Source organism: Toxoplasma gondii, chromosome X (genome assembly GCF_000006565.2).
Source record: "Toxoplasma gondii ME49 chromosome X, whole genome shotgun sequence".
Lineage (NCBI taxonomy): Eukaryota > Apicomplexa > Conoidasida > Eucoccidiorida > Sarcocystidae > Toxoplasma > Toxoplasma gondii.
Window position 1 is genome coordinate 2,621,791 of NC_031478.1, and position 15,415 is coordinate 2,637,205.

Sequence of the window (15,415 nt, forward strand, 5' to 3'; positions counted from 1 at the left end):
CCCAGCTTCGTGCGGGGGGAGGGTACGACAACAAAGGATCACAACTCATAACGGTGTCGCTGCGACGCATGGGCTAGCTCGGATCTTTCCTTGCAACTACGCGGGCGGTGGGATTACCGCGAGAGAGGGACGCGTGAACGCGCCGGGCAAAAAAGAGAGCCGAGCTCGGGGGTATTTCTTTTTGTTCCGTTTTCCTTCTCGATTGAGGGGCAAGACGCACTAGTCGTTCACGAGGCGCCCAGAGATTTCACCAGAAACAGACTGGCAGGCATGATTCAACGCAAGGCAAGTTGCCAGAGGCCTTCGCAAGTTTCCGATAAACCTCCCTTCTTGCCATGTTCGGTTTAGCTTGACGATGCATTATAACCACCAACCTGCTAGTAGTCTCCGCACAAGTGATCCGAGATCCAGAATTGTATCATTCAGATCGACTTCACCGAATCATTGGAGTACCTCGCTAGGCTACAGAACATGAGTCGAGCTATGAGACTTCTGTCTGGGTACAGGACGCGACGAAGTAAACTCGGTCCTGAAAGGATTTTCTCCAGTTCCCTCGACAGCGAAGCGACTTTCTGCACGGGTGGAGAGGAGAGACGGCCTCTCGCAGCTGTAAAAAGAGTTATCATCATACGTGTACGGCTTGCCTGGGTACGCGTTCTTGGCTGCTGAAAAGTATAGATCTGCGTAAACAAAACTGGAGGCTTGTTAGTACTGACGCCGTCCGCAGGTAATACTGGAGTGCCTTCTGAGTTTCGAATGCAGCGTGGTGAATGCATGTAGCCGACACACTTCTTGACTATTACAGACAGTGCTGCTCCACAAGGAGCATGCATCGTACAGGGAGTATAGCAACTTGCATTTACAAATGACGACGTTGGTTCTACCAGTTTGCGGTGACACTTTCAAACTCGCGGTCGCGGGCCGGTACACAGAGAGTGGGGAAGGTGGAGCTCGCAGTTCATTCTATTGGCCGATACGCGTAGGCGGGAAGTCACGCACAGCGCGGGGCTCTGCGCGGAAAAAGAGTTTCCCTCGCGCCTGCGCTTTCTCTGTGGCTTGGTTGGGAGTATCCGGAACGACAGAGGCCGCAAGAGAAGTGACGCAAGAAGGCGCAGACAACAGTTCCTCTTTCCCCCGGTACTGTCTCTTTCTGACGCTGGGAAATTCGCCCCAGAGGCCGCCGTCTCTGTTAGGTCAAGTCCCTCGCGGGAGGGAAGCCGAGGCGCAGACTCGAGCAAGTTTCGGAGAAAAGGAGGGGAAAACGCGGCTGAGTTTTTGGTTTTCCCCGACATCCAAGGTCCGACCTTCTCAGGAAAGGGCCTGGAAGAATGGAGAAAATCGACGGCGGGCGAAAAAGGGAATAAGGGGGAAATCCGTCTGTGTTCCGCGCGCACTTCGTCGCGCGTTGGCGTTGCGTGACTCGCCTTTGAGTGTATTTGCAACAAAAAGCTGGTTGTGCGTTTCTTTCCAATTTTCCTTGGCTGTTCTTTGTTTAGCTTCTGTCCGTCTTTCCACCAAATGTTCCTGCGTCTTTTGGCTCTCTCTGAACCGCGAAAATCCCGGTTTCCCCGCCGTGCTCCAACTGCATGCGAATGTCGTTCCTGTCTCCGGTGCCTCAGGCGTGCATCCACATAGCCGGTGACTCTCAAACACCGTACCTAAGAGTGCCAAGTTCCGTCTTCCGCGCTTTCGGGCAGGGCGACCACTGAGACAGAACCGCCTTTCTGAGCAACGCCACAGCAGTGTCTCCTGGACTTTCCTCCCTCACTGCCCTCCTCACACGTCGTTGGCGTTCGCGGTGTGGGTCCGCCGCCTTCCCACGGTTCGACGGTCAAACTGTCGTCGTTGGACGACTCCGCGGCTTTCTCATCTTTCGGCTGTATCGTTTTTCGGATCGCTCTCGCGCGCTCACCTTTAGGAGGAGCGCCGACCGTCGGGATTCCTCTCCGTGGGCGTCCCGTGGACCCGTCTCTGTCGCGAAACCGGTCTGAGAGAGCGGGGTTCCTCCCCGCCGCTCTTCTCCCACTGTTTCCGTTCCCCGTTCCGCGAGTTCTGCCTGGCAAAATGGTTCGCGCTGGCCGTTCACACCCGCGACCTCTCTCGACGCTCCCGTCTACGAATGGAGCTTCGGCGAACTTGTCGCGGGTGGGCTCCTCTCCGGCCCCGCACAGGTCGCGTTCCGCGTCTCGCGGCGACAGCGACGAGCGGCTGGTCGCGATGGCGCGTCTGCTGGCGCACACAGATGTGAAGTATCGCAACCGCGGCCTGAAGCGCGTCGAGGCTTTTCTGTCGGGAGTTTCTCGGCGGCGGCGCGCCAAGCAGGCTGAAGGTGTCTGTGAGGTCAACGCTGCCGAGCGGAAGGCTGCCTCTTCGCCGCTCCCGTTCTCTCAGTACGAGAAAGTTTGGACGACGCTGTACTACGCTGCGTGGCTGAGCGACAAACCCCTCGTCCAGCGCGAGCTGTTTGTCTGCCTGGCGTTGTTGGAGCGCATTTTGCCGACTTTCGCGGAGAAGCGCAAGTTCTTCAAGGCCTTCTTCCTCGTGATGAAGAGCAACTGGGACAAGCTGGACTGCATCCGCGTCAACAAGTTTCTCTTGCTCGAGAAAATCATGGTCGCGGAACTCATGCACCTCTCGTTCCAAGTGGCGCACAGACCGCACAAGTTCGTCTACCCCATGGGCCGCTTCCTTGCAGAGCGCATTCTCCTCGACGAGCGCGGCGGGAACGGACTCGCCCACCAGCTCGGCCTCTACTTTCTCTTGGAGTTCCGCGAGGTCCGGGCTCGTGTCACCGCCTCCGACGCGTCTGTGGCTTCTGACCAGGACGCGACCGACAGCGACGACGGCGACGACGCCAGCCTCACAGCAACCGGCGAACAGGAAAGCAGCCGCGACGCGCTCTTCTTCGCCTTCTTCTTCCCCTTCTTCTACGCTGCGTGCTTCTCCCAGAGCCCCGCGATGCTACGCGCCATCCACACGCAGGTCTTCCTCGAGCTCACTGCGGAAGACCTGCGTCCGCGGCTGCTCTTCGCCGCGCTCTTCGCCTTGGGCTCCCAGTCGAGCGTCGGGGGTGAGAACCGACGCATGTTCTATCGAACCTTGGACACTCTGGAGGCGCGCCTGGACGGCGGAGAGCGGCCTGCGTCGCTCGCCGCCGTCGCCGCGGCCTCGCCGAGCATTCGGCGGCTGCTCGCGCAAGTGGCGACGTTGCGAGCGTCTTCGCACCCCGTCACTGCGTCTCTGGGTGAGGGCGGAGTGAAGCGGGCGCAGAAGGAAGGCTCTGGACGCCTTGAAGAGGCTGTCGCCTTCGATGACGGGGAAACGTCCATTTCGTTTCCCTTGCCCACGGCCGACATGGAGGAGGACTGCGAGGTGAGTGCCGCGTTCTCTGCACGTCGCGAAGAAAAGCGAAAGAGAGAGTCTGGACTCGGTGAGAAGATGCCGCGAGAGCGGAGCGACGACGCGCTTGGGCTGGAGGAGGCCGGCGGAGACAGTCTCGTGTCGAAGAGGCAGAAGAAAGCGGGCGCGGTGAAGACTCGGAAACAGGGAAAAACGGTTAAGGACGAGAGTCACGGCTGCGCTGCGCTCGCCTGCAGCGAAGAAGGATTTCTCGACGCATTCGCACCGGAGATCTGCGACGGCGAACAGTTCGTCGGGAAGCGAAAGAAGTTCCTCGGTGAGGCTTCGCTCGCAGCTGGCGCGGCCCTGAACGTCCGCGCGAAGTTTCTTCGCGCGGGCGCGTTCGGCGCCACGGGCGCGGCTGGCCTCTGTCTCGTCGCGGCCGGAGACGAGAGACCGTCTGCCTGGCCGGGAGGGCGCGAACGCACGCGCCGAGTGGCGGGACTGACAGGGAAGGCTGGGCCGGTGGGTTTGAGCGGAGCGTCGCGCGTCGGCTTCCTCGCGTCTGTCGGCGACGAAAACGATGGGAGAGACCTGTCTTGCGGCTTACCGAGTTCGATGACAGGCACCCGCTCGCCGCCGTCTCCGCGGCAGAGTCAAGAGAAGGCGGGGAAGGACAGGAAGGAGCGCGGCGCGGACGCGCCTGCGTGCGGGGACCGGCGAGAAGCCGGCGAGGCGCAAGAGGGAGGCGCGCCGAGTGCAGGAAAGGTCGAGGGCAACGGAGACGGTGACGAAGTTGGCCGGGATGCGAAGCCACCTCAGGGCGATGTCGCGGGAGACAGCGGAAGAGGCGACAGCACAGACGGCGGGGAGGGCGGAGATTGGCGCGAGCAGGAGGAGAGAGGAAGAGGCGACGAGGAAGGCGAAGAGGACGAGAAGTCGGCGAGGAAGGAGAAGAAAAGAAGACAGAGCGAGAAGAAGAGAAAGAAAGAAGAACGCGAGCGACGCCGGAAAGAGCGACGGGGCCTGCTGCCCACCGCACTCTCGGCCGCGCCGGGCTCCGACCAGGAGACCGGCGACAACGCTCCGGCGCTGCGCGCGCAGACGAAGAGGAGTCTCAAACAGGCACGAGCCGCGGGGCTTCTGTCTCCAGAGGAGGCGGCGTCTCCCAGGACTGCCGAGAGACTCGTCGCTGGCAAGAGAGGATCGAAGACAGGCTTCCTCGTCGCGTCCGGCGCGTCCAGGGCGACAGAAAGAAGGCGAGTCGTCTTCGATCTGAGGCGCAATCGCGTCACAGGTGAGCACCGGGAGCCTGGGAGAGGTGACTCGGTGCGATTGTCGAGAGCGAGCGCATGCGAAAAAGGAGGCCTGGGATAACGCGTTGCGAACCACCAGTGCTCGTGCAAGGTCCAAAGCAGCTGAGGTATCCTCCGTGGACGGAAGCGAGCCCATTTTGAGAACGTGGAGATCACGGCTGGAGTCTGCGGGGAGATCGAGAGGGAGAAGAGAAACCGCGGAAGAAGAGAGAAAGAACCATTCGGACGAGCGAGCGCAGGAGGGGGGACAGGGGAGACACACCATGAACGATGAACCGTGCGTGGTCGATTGATGGAGAGCGAACAGTGTTGCGAGGGAGGATGGAGGGGATGGCCGGAGTAAAGACAGCCGGGAACGTCCAAGAGAAGCAGGAAAGACAGGCGAACCGGCCGCGAAGCCCCGCAAGTACAGAGAAAACCGCAACCGGCAAAGCGTCGGCTGATTTTGTGGTTGTCTGCATGAGTCGTGTGCTTGTTTCCATACCGAATCCGCGGTGATGCATCGTGAGATAAGAGTCACTCTTTTACCTCTGAACTCGTTCTGCGGAAGCCGGTTTACGGTGTAGGCTTTACGAGACACGGCTCGAGTTGGAAGCATCAGTCTGTCTCAAAATGGCACCTTCGTCCAGCTTTAGTCGCTCACTCCAGATGCCTGTTCATCTGAATTCCCCCGTCTACCGTTTACTTCTTTCTGCGTCTTTTCTTTTTTCTTTCCCCCTTGCGATCTTGTTGCAGCCTTTAACCGCCTTCAGCCGCCCTCGGCAGTGAGTCCGTCGGCCTCTCAGGCGGACTTGCTCGCTTCGAGTGTGCGCGGTTCGCCTTCGAGATCCTCTCTCTCTTCCGCGACATCCTCGGCTTCAGCGAAAGAGGCGTCTCTCGCGTCTGCTTCCGCTTCTTTGTCTCCGCCGTCGCGCCGTGGCTCGAAGGCCCTATCGGCCTCGGGCTCTCGCTCGGGGAACCAGGCGGGAGAGGCTGAGACCCGTGAAGGCGAGTGTGAAGAGTCGCCTGTGCCAGCTCCGCCTGTTCTCAAATCGATTCTCAAGCGTCCTGTAGGCTTTTGTCCTGCGTTGAGCGAGCAGCCTCACTGGGCGTCTTCTTCGGATAGTGTGTCGGCAGGTTCGACGCCTCGAGCCGTGAACAAGACCGCGAAAAAGACGCGCGCAGTTCTCTCCAAAAAAGCGAGCTCGGCGGGACATTCAGGCATCGCCCTGGCACTGCCCGACGGGGACTTCCATAGCCCCTCGCCGACTGCAGAGGGCCTTGAGTTGCCGGTCTTCGTTGCGTCTTCGGAGAAGAAGCGGAACAAGGTTGGAGAGAAACGAACGGTTGAGCTGGAGAAAAAGGGCAAACGAGGAGCAGAGAAAAAGTCGGTAATTGCGCTGCCGAGTGGAACATGGGATGCAGTTTCCCTCGCGCAAGAGGCCATCGAAAAGCGAGAGGAGCAGTAGGCGCGCGAGCGCTGGCTGTTTAGGGAGAAGAAGTCCGGACCAAGAAGAGAGGGGATCAAAACGCGCGTCACTGTGGGCTACGACTTGCGTGGTACCCAGGCGGGTGCTGAAACGCCGAGTCCAGGTTGAAAACGTGCAGTGTGTCACATGCAAACTTCGAATACAGTCGGCAAGTACAGGGAGAACCAGGGTGATAGATACCGGCGAACGACCTTCCTATTCCTCTCTGTTTCTTGTTTCCCTTGTTACACCAGTTCCGAGGAGAACAGGAAGCAATGTCCGCGAACGACGGGGAGCAAGGTTATGAAAGAGGCTCTTTTGTAGCACGCAACCCTGTGAAGCCCCATAGACTGCAGTGGAAGAGCGGCTCGGCTTCCTTGACAAGTTGAGCTGTGCGGTCGTCAGATGCGTTCAGACACCGCGGGAGTTCTTCTGTTGTGTAGCGGGCGAAGACTGTGTACCCTGGCGGCGAACGCGACCTGTCGAAGAGCGTGCCACAGCCATTTTAAACTGGAGATGTCTGCAGACCTACACTGGAGAGATTTGTGGGGAGGGCGAGAGCGAGACCAGGAGAGGAGGCAAGACAGGTTGCGTTCTGCGGAGACGACCGCAGCAGTTCGTCTGCATTCGGGAACTCTCACATGCTGAAGGAAGCAGATCGCTTCCAAGCGCATGCGTTTGTCTCGACACCCGTAGCAGACAAGGAAGAGCGTTTGAGGCGGCAAAGCGATGTCGAGCTGAGGACGCGAATTGCTTCTCTGGTGGACTGAATCATTTCCTAGTGAAGGCATGTCTGGGAAATTCATTTTGGATCCTGTAAAGATCGCATTGGCCATCGGGAGGCCCCTCAGTCATCGTCTGCCAGCTCATTATCGACTTTTTTAAGTTTTCCATCATTCTCCATGACGCTAAAGTCGGACTCAACGGACAAACTGTTTTGACGGGACGCCGTTTCAGTAGAGAACATTGGCATTCGTGAACGTTAAGAAGATGTGCCAAATTCAGTTGACGCCACCATGGAAATATCACCCATCGTACAGTCGCGCCGCCTCTCAATCAGCGTCCGAGGAACGAGCCTCACGGGCGATAGAAATAAATGAGTTCTGAAACTAACCGCATGTAGGCAGGACACTTGGCCCACTTAATGGTGGCGTGACACGACAAATAGTCATTCACATAGAGTGCAGTCGTGCCGTCTCGCGTACAAGATGGAGTTGCGAATCCTAGGGACCGCACTGTATAGTGTGTGGCAGGGCTGACATCCTAACTCCGTCTCAATAGTCTTTGAAACTCCCTACAGCAACCATAGGGAACGCGGTTGTTTCTATCTCATACGTTAAGCGATACAAGATTCAGACTATCCATGCTTTCGGAGAGTCCTTCACCGGCTTCGAGGGCAAACGCTCATGTCGACGAGGCCGTCGTCCGGTTCCGAATAAGCTTCGACGTCTTGTAGACCGGATGCCACGCCTTTGCTACAGTTGCCTTCCTCGTGTCCGTGCTCCTTCGCTATGTTAACGTCTGAACAAACGGTTTCACTGACGTTGCTGACTTTGGTCCTGATGAACTATGGTTCTGCTTGGATCGTTGAGTCAATCAGATACACGCCGAAGTGGTGTTTGTTTGATGGCATTTTATCTAAATAGGCAAATGGTTTCACGGATTTCCGCAGAAACAGCTTCATCGCGTGCCTGCAACTCCGCAGCAGCGTTCCTTCATATACAGAGCGTTGCCTGGGCAAGCGGTTTTCGTGTTCACAAAAAAGAGTGCCGACAGCCAGGTCTCCGTACTCGCTTCAGACCAATCAGCGAACAGCGGCACTTTCCCAGGACAGGAAGTTAAAGCTTCGCCACTCTCGGGTGACCCTCCACCAGTCGCAGAGGGATGCGACTCGGCAGATCGCCCAACAGATTTGCCGCAGGCTTAGATCGATGTTGACAAGAAAACCAGGAGAACGCGCCAAACCTATGTTTGAGCTCGCTAGTGAAGAATCTCGGATGATCCGGCCGGCTCAGCTGCGATTTCTCGAAACGCGTCTTCAGGAGCGTACTGCGAGCGGCATCGTTTCGTTCTTGGTGCACAGCTTTCTCAGCACTATGTGACTGAACAGCGTTTCTGGACAATCTGTATTTTTATTCGATCACGCCGCGCATGCTAAATGCGTACTGTCCCTTTTCTGCTTGATGACCTGCTGGGTCCGCTAGCTGCACTGCAACCTGTCTGTGGTGTGTGCTACCAGGCTAATGTATCACATGCCGAAGTCATCGTTTGAGGTGACGAGCAAAAGCAGTGTGGTTGAGGCACGGGTAGGAGGCACGAAAGCTGCTCGGTCCTTCCTGGCGATCCCCAGCTTGCACCTGCAGGAGTAAACGCCCCATGTGTGTCCTATATGAGACCTGGCACCGTGTAGCGCACCGACTGTCTCGTCTGTTAAAACAGCTAGACGCTTCCGCCACATCTCCAGCATCCATTCAGTTGCACTAGAGTCGAAGTGCAACAGGTTCTCGAAAAAGGACAGTTGCGTGCTAACGAGAACGATCCGGGGTGACGCGAGACGGATTTTCACCATTCTCGAGTACACCTGTGCTGGACCTCGGGGACTGATCTTCCGGATAGACAGCGCATTCCTGCTTTGACCGAAAACGCAGACGAAGTCACAAATATGTTTTGCCTTCGCGAAATCCTTGTCCACAGGAACCGTTGGCGCGTTCCGGGCAACGCTCTCGGAAAAGTACACAGCACCCCCGTTCTGCATGCAACCACAGCTGTAGGCTGGCCTCCAGTGGCACTGATATCGCGCAGCGATCCCTTTCCTCGGTTTTGCAGACGGCTTACTGTCTCTGGCTCACTAGAACTGAGGCCTCTCTTGGGTAAGCCACGTTCTTTCTTTCGTTTATCTTTTCGCGTCTGCGTTGCATCCTCTTCTCGAAGGTGCAGGCCGTTTCCACCGTTCCCGTTCATACGGTGTGAATCAGCGCTCCGCTGGGAAAAAGCTCGTCACTTCCTTCTATCATTGGCCTGCCTTTTCGGTTAATTTTCTCCGGAGCATCCGAAAGACCTCTTTGGAACGAGCACACACATCTGGATAGGGAAGGCCACATTCCGTTCATCTTCCCGTTTTCTGCTTCTTTATCCTGCCTTTTTCGCCGCTTCTCCAACTTTTTGTAGCGGTGCCGTCTGGGTGCTTGACCCTCTGCTGCTATGTTTGTTGATTCTCGAATGCCGATCCGCGGCGATTTCCGTCCCCTGAACATTGTCGTCACCCGTTTCCGAAGCTACATTTCTTTTGTGGTCGCACCTTGTGACGTGCGAAGTTCGTTTTAAAGCGATTTGTCCGTCGTATAAAAGTGAGGCAACGAACACTGCTGTTCGCGCCGTGGTTTTTCCTCGACAGTCACTCCTCCTCACCTGCTAGGGCCAGCATCCTCGTTCCTCGTGCTACAAGAGAATGTTTCTCAGGCGCGTTCCATCGTTTCAGCTATTCGTTAAGTTTCAGCAGGCTGGTGCGAACCGTGTAACACACCCGAGCTAAGCGACTGTTTTTCCTCGGTCTACCGGATTCAAACGACATCGTCAAAAGCAGGGAGTTTCCTGCCGGCGATCCACACATTTTCAGCTTAACCCATGCAGCCATTGTCATTCTACGGCACCTCGGATTACGTGTCCTGCCCCATACGTGTATCAAAGTGCAACTGTATAAGGACTCTGCAGTTTGACAGGTCGCCTTGAGCGGTGAGTTTGAGACGTCCGTCGACTCCTGCGAAAGACAATTTTTCCACTCTGTTTACACCTGCGAACCGTTCGTTTCATCAGAAGAACGTGTCTTCGTGAAGCACACTCTCCGAAGAAGCCATGGATAGCTCTCTAGGAGGATGGTTAATATTTGGCCTCATGGCTTTGATCGCGGCGATCGGGGTCGTGCGGCTGTGGTGGCAAGAGCGCCGGCGGTCTCAGGCGAAGGCTTCGTTTTTTAAGGAAGCCGAAGATGTCCTTTCCTTCTCAGCGCCCACGGAAGCGATCAATGAGTACGAGGTCGCTCGAGAAGACGCTTTCGACGAGATGGTGAAGGAGGGGAAAGTCGACAAGGACGCCGAAGACCTTCCAGAGGGAGAGCTTCCCGAAACGAGCTGGCTGCGCCAGGTTTCACAGGAGCACAAGAAGAAACTGAAGCTCTTTCTTCTGCGCAGAGCTCTCGCAAACGTCCCTCGATGGATTGGCTTGTCCCAGGAAGTGAATGCGAAGTTTCGACTGTATCGACACGGACTGCTAAGCGAAGAAACCTGGCAGAGCTTCTCTCGAGCGCAGGAGGCGCTGCAAGTGGAGCTGGATTACTTGCGGCTGGAAGCCGAGTGTCTGGAGCCGCAGTGGGGAGACCGAATCCTCAAAGACGCAATGCTTCTCTTCCGCCTTCAACAGGCCAAAGAGGCTCAGCAGAAGGAACAGGAGCAGGAGGCGAAGAAGCGGGCGGCTATTCAGAAACAGGAGTGCGTATTGCAGCAGCAGAAGAAGGATGCCATGGAACGCAGAGCTGAGAAACAGGCGGACTCTCTCCTCAAGGAAGAGGCGGGCAAACAGAAAAAGAAGGCGGCTCGGTGACGTGGACACACCGACCGAATCTCTGCCGCAGGGGAGTGGCAAGTCAACAGTCTGTCGCGGATGTCTGCAGTATAAATATTGTTCTCCGATGCTTTTCGAAAGGTATATTGCAGACCCGATGGAAAGATTCTAGTCCGTGTACGTTTACAGACTGTTGTCGTCTGCTGCCGAAGCTCCTCGGCGGTAACCGTGTGTTCAGGCAGACACTCTCCGCCAGCACCCTTCTGTAATTTGAACTTCAGCACGGCAGAAGTTCTGTTTGTCTGTGCAGCAGTCGCTTCTTCGCCACTTCGGGCCGTTTTTCTGGGGAAGCGTGGAGTTGCTCGTGCCTCATTTCACGCGGTCTGCGTGACTGTCATCGAGAATATTTCTTTCTCTTCTAGTTCTACTCTGTCTCGTCGAGACATATTTTCTCTTTCGTCAGTGGGATGCTTCACGAAGGCGTCTCTTCTGACGGACAGGCATGGAGGCTTTCTCTGTGGCGCCTCTTTGTTTTGCCGGTGTGTGGCTGTGCCAGCACGGGGCTCTGTAAACTGGCAGGGGGAAGCGCCGTGTCCTTTGTTTCATGCCACGCAGTTGTGGGCTGCCGGCGTCAATGGTATATTCGTTTTCCCGAGGAACTCAAATGTTTCAATTTGGTTCCTCGTCGCAATGACACACTATTTTAGAGGTGCAGAGATTGAACTCCGGCCGGTTGGAGCCCCCGGCAGTGTGGTCAGTGGGCGCAGGATCATTCGATCTGTGTTGGTAATAAGAATCTCTGTTTTCCGCGTTGAGCGACTCCTCGTCTTCAGGGTCTGCTTTTGGTTATAGCACACTTTTGTTCCTGTCTGAAGTGGCGATTTTTATTCAGACGACGACAAATCAGAGCTGCGCAGCAACGCTGAGTAGTAGTTCGTGCGCCGTCGCCGTATGCCCACAGCCGTAGCCATGTACACCACAGAACCGGTCACTCACCCGAATAACGGTCAATAGCGCGAAGGTGTCTTGGCCACGGTGTGGCTTGGATTTACGTTTTGCGTATCGCGATGCATCTGCTAACCGTACGAGGAGTGTTGGTGAGAGTGGTGTCTCAGTGTACTAGTGCGAGAAAAGCCACTGAGAACGGCAAACATAGCCAGACTCTGATGTTGTTCGTACGGAGTCGCCCGACAAGAGGACACACTATCGTTAAATATCGATCCAGTCGCTGTGAACACGTTCGCACTGATACTGGGATGACTTCTTTCTCAAACGGCGACCTGCGGCACAAACCGCGGTAATGAAGTAGATTGGATACGGATATTGGAACCCCTCTTCAAATGCGGGGAGGCGGCGTTCAAGCGCTTGCCTTCACAGGAGATATCTTCTGTAAAGGGTACTGCTGAAAGCAGGTCTGATCGTCTGTAGCCGGTGTACGTCTACATCTACCGGGTTAACTGAATCAGATGCAGCCTGGGGATGCCGAGGAGGCTGCTCCCCCTTTGTCCAGACAGGGACAGCGCCCCGATATGGGATGACTCTATTCGTTTGTCCTTTCTGAGGCGCTGCTTGTAAGAGGCATGCAGTTCCCTCAGCATTTAAGGACCGCAGAGATCACAAGCTACTCTGGATTGAAGTTCTCGCTTCTGAACTTTGCCCTGTGTCCACGTGCAGCTCGGGACAGCCTTCACCCTATTGACCGTGATTGAGCGTTACCTCGATGAGCCTAAGAGGAACCGCTGCGGCACATCTAGACGGATAATCGACTACCCAAGAGACATCCGTTTCCGCAGCTGTTTTACCACTGATGCGGGGCACCAAGTGGCCTGTCGCAAGCAAATACGAACATTCGGACGGGCTGAAAAGTTATGCAGTGTGTACTGGTCGTTGTCAGAAGCGGACTCAAAAAAATTGTGAAGGCAGTTCTCGCTGCACGGAAGAGACCGTCATCCCATAAGCATACTTAAGAGGATTCGGATATGAATATACCGACAGCGTAAGACACTTCGGCCTGAGGCGTCGTGAAAACGCTGACGCGCCTACTCTATGCAACACAGGCCTCCGCCATACCGAATAAACAATTTGATCGAAGTGTCCATCATAGTAAACGCACAATCCACGAAGAATGTAGCAAGTTAATCTTTTTGTTTTCCCAGGGTCTTCAGTTGACGGAACTCATTCATGTGGGTCACGCACGAGGCACACCGGCGAAATCGCTGCGTACACGTCCAGAAAGACCAATGATGATTAGCAGAAACAACGTAACCTTGAGGCGGTGGAAACCAACACATTTTAAAACCAGACTCGGAAATCTGCATCATGCTACATTAGCCTTTCAAGCACTCACACTTTAGATACGGCAAAATTTGTCGTACGCCACTGACGATGATATTCACCGTTGTGTTGTGTGCTTCGGTTTGTATGCCTTTCTTGGACGTCACACGTTGTGTAGCTTCACGAGCAGTAAGGACTGCTCCCCTGGGGAGCAGGAGAGATAGAGATCTCGAAAAATTTGCCAAATCATCCCCGACGTGTGTGGTTCGTCACAAGTCACTGCGGGTTAGCTTGTTGCTTACTTGATTGGATGTCGTCTAACTCCAACCCTAGCCTTCCTCAACCTGTCTTGAATGCTACCGCATGTAGAACGAATCAGCGTGTTTCCCCATTCCACACCACGGGGGTGCGATCGGGATCATAGTCAGGACACAAGAAGAAAAACACCTTCAGCGCCATTAGCATCACCAGGATAGACACCATGAATGCTATCGGATTCCGTCGAAAACTTTTCCAGAACGCGATCAACTGGGATGCAGCACACATTCTCCCAAAAATCCCTCTACGAGGAACCAAGGACTAATGGAAACAATTTACCCGCCGGAACTTGACTCTCCGTTATCGCACCTCCCGCTGTCGTCGTGTGACTTCAAGGCTCGCTAGCTGTCTTTGAACACAAAAGAAGTAGGCCTTCTCCGCGCTGTGTCGAGGCGGAGTGATACACACTCTATGCTACACGGGAAAATAAAGTATGTCACGGTAGATGCCGGAAGATCAGCACACCCACCGCTGAAGCCACGAGATTGTCTCGTTCCGTCAATGACGTGGACCCCGCGGTACGGCAACAAATAAACGACAATTCGTTTCTAATACTCAGGAAGAAACCGGAACCAACTGGACACGAAAAAAGCGCAGTCCGGCAGCGTTGCGCTCGAATGGCGTAACCGTGAGGAACAGGGTATTCTGTGAAGACGAGGACTCTGGAAGGTGACCCAAATACGCAGGAGACGCCTCCTCATAAAGTTTCCGTTGGGTATATATGCAGCAGAAGCCTTAACAGTTGTACTTCAGAGAGATGTCTGCAACACGTAATCATGAGAAAGAAAGTACCAAGAGGCTTCGCGAACTTGGACTGTTTCACTTCCGTACAGAGCGGGAGGCACGTCTTTGCCAGGGTCCGAGCTTGCCAAACACCAACGGACAGCATCTGGCGCTCATGTTCAAGCCGTCGCGTAGCACAACAAATTTTTAGCGGTCATGCAGATATTTTTCGAAATTTCCTGCACTAACACTCTTCTGCTTCTTCGCAGCACCCGCCACCACTGCAACACTGGTCTCGCGGCTGGTTGCTCGCTGCATGCCCGTGGTCGGTTAGTGATCTTCTGTCGCCGTTACGTCTCCAGGCGACCACCTCAAGGCACTATCCAGGTATCGCCGTACGAAAACGAGTGAAAAAGGAGCTCTACATACTTGTGGTGGGTGTTTCATATCAATCACTTAGGAGAAATGTGATGCGTCTTCGCTGGTTGACTTTTTACTCAAATTCCAAACTCCCTTAAACTGCGCCTGGTGGAGTGATGGCCAGCACACACTTCCGGTGCCCAATTCGAGCGTATGAGGCCATTCACTTCTGTCCACATCCACATGCTGAGGTATACGACCACGACAATAAGGTAAATTCTTCGTCCCCTAGTTTTTTTGCAGATGCAGAAGCATGGCGCTGGGCAAGAAGCGATCTCCGAGCCGTCCGATACAACCGTTTAGTGTCGCACACTACGTAGCTCGACGAGATAAATTCTTCAGGAGATCCGTAGCAGATGCCTCTCCACAAAAGTTCGCATACTGCTGTTGCTGTACAAATTGTCAGCGAGGCTAAAGGACTCCGGCTGATCTTACAGCCCCCCAAAGCGACAGCGCTCCACCGGAGCGACGAGAGGAAGCGGCAAAAACCCCGAATTAGCATCTTCCCAACCAGTATACGCCCATGTGTCGTACTGCTTTTCCCCTCTAATCTAACTGTATGGTGCTCTTCTGATGAAGCCGAAGTCTGGAATCGAGCGCAGTTGGCCTCGAATAATTGCCATATTCTAGTTATTTTTTCTTTGATCTGTCCCCGCCATACTCCCACTTCAAGCGGATCTTTCCCGACGAACTGTTAGTGTGGAATTTATCAGCATGAGTTGCCTGAATACTCGCGCGGAACACTCTAGTCTCATCCATACTCCTCTTCAATTCCGTCTGATGTGTCTCTGTCTTGCGACCCGCATCCACACCCGCAGGAGTCCTTGACCCCTTCAAAGGTCTGCTGGCATGATGCTGTAGATAAAAGCACTCAGTCAGTTTCGGCGCTTCCTGTCGCCGCTTCATGACACGGCCTCCAGCAAGAGTTGAGTTGCCACTTTCGAGGTGCAGAACACCCGCAGCTTGCGGTGAGCGTCGCTGAGTTTTCTGGAAAGATGGCGTAGCCAAACACCTTCATCT

The 15,415-nt window shown here is 55.2% G+C and overlaps 2 protein-coding genes across 2 annotated transcripts; both read left to right on the top strand.

The window, feature by feature from the left end:
- The first annotated feature begins 58 nt into the window (after positions 1-58).
- TGME49_224970 (nucleolar protein,nop52 protein) lies at positions 59-7,836 on the top strand. Its single transcript, XM_002366130.2, has 2 exons — positions 59-4,636; positions 5,391-7,836. The coding sequence occupies exons 1-2, from the start codon at positions 2,065-2,067 to the stop codon at positions 6,101-6,103; spliced, it is 3,285 nt and encodes a 1,094-aa protein (XP_002366171.1). The 5' UTR covers positions 59-2,064; the 3' UTR covers positions 6,104-7,836.
- A 1,132-nt stretch (positions 7,837-8,968) lies between these two features.
- Positions 8,969-14,232, top strand: TGME49_224960 (hypothetical protein). The gene has a single exon (XM_018780075.1). The coding sequence runs from the start codon at positions 9,956-9,958 to the stop codon at positions 10,697-10,699; it is 744 nt and encodes a 247-aa protein (XP_018635969.1). The 5' UTR covers positions 8,969-9,955; the 3' UTR covers positions 10,700-14,232.
- Positions 14,233-15,415: the final 1,183 nt, after the last annotated feature.

Excerpts from the sequence above, each read along its gene's own strand:
- TGME49_224970 (XM_002366130.2), top strand. The coding sequence starts at position 2,065 with ATGGTTCGCGCTGGCCGTTCACACCCGCGACCTCTCTCGACGCTCCCG. Across the intron at positions 4,637-5,390 it reads GAGGCGCAATCGCGTCACAG|CCTTTAACCGCCTTCAGCCG; the intron begins GTGAGCACCGGG and ends ATCTTGTTGCAG.
- TGME49_224960 (XM_018780075.1), top strand. The coding sequence starts at position 9,956 with ATGGATAGCTCTCTAGGAGGATGGTTAATATTTGGCCTCATGGCTTTG.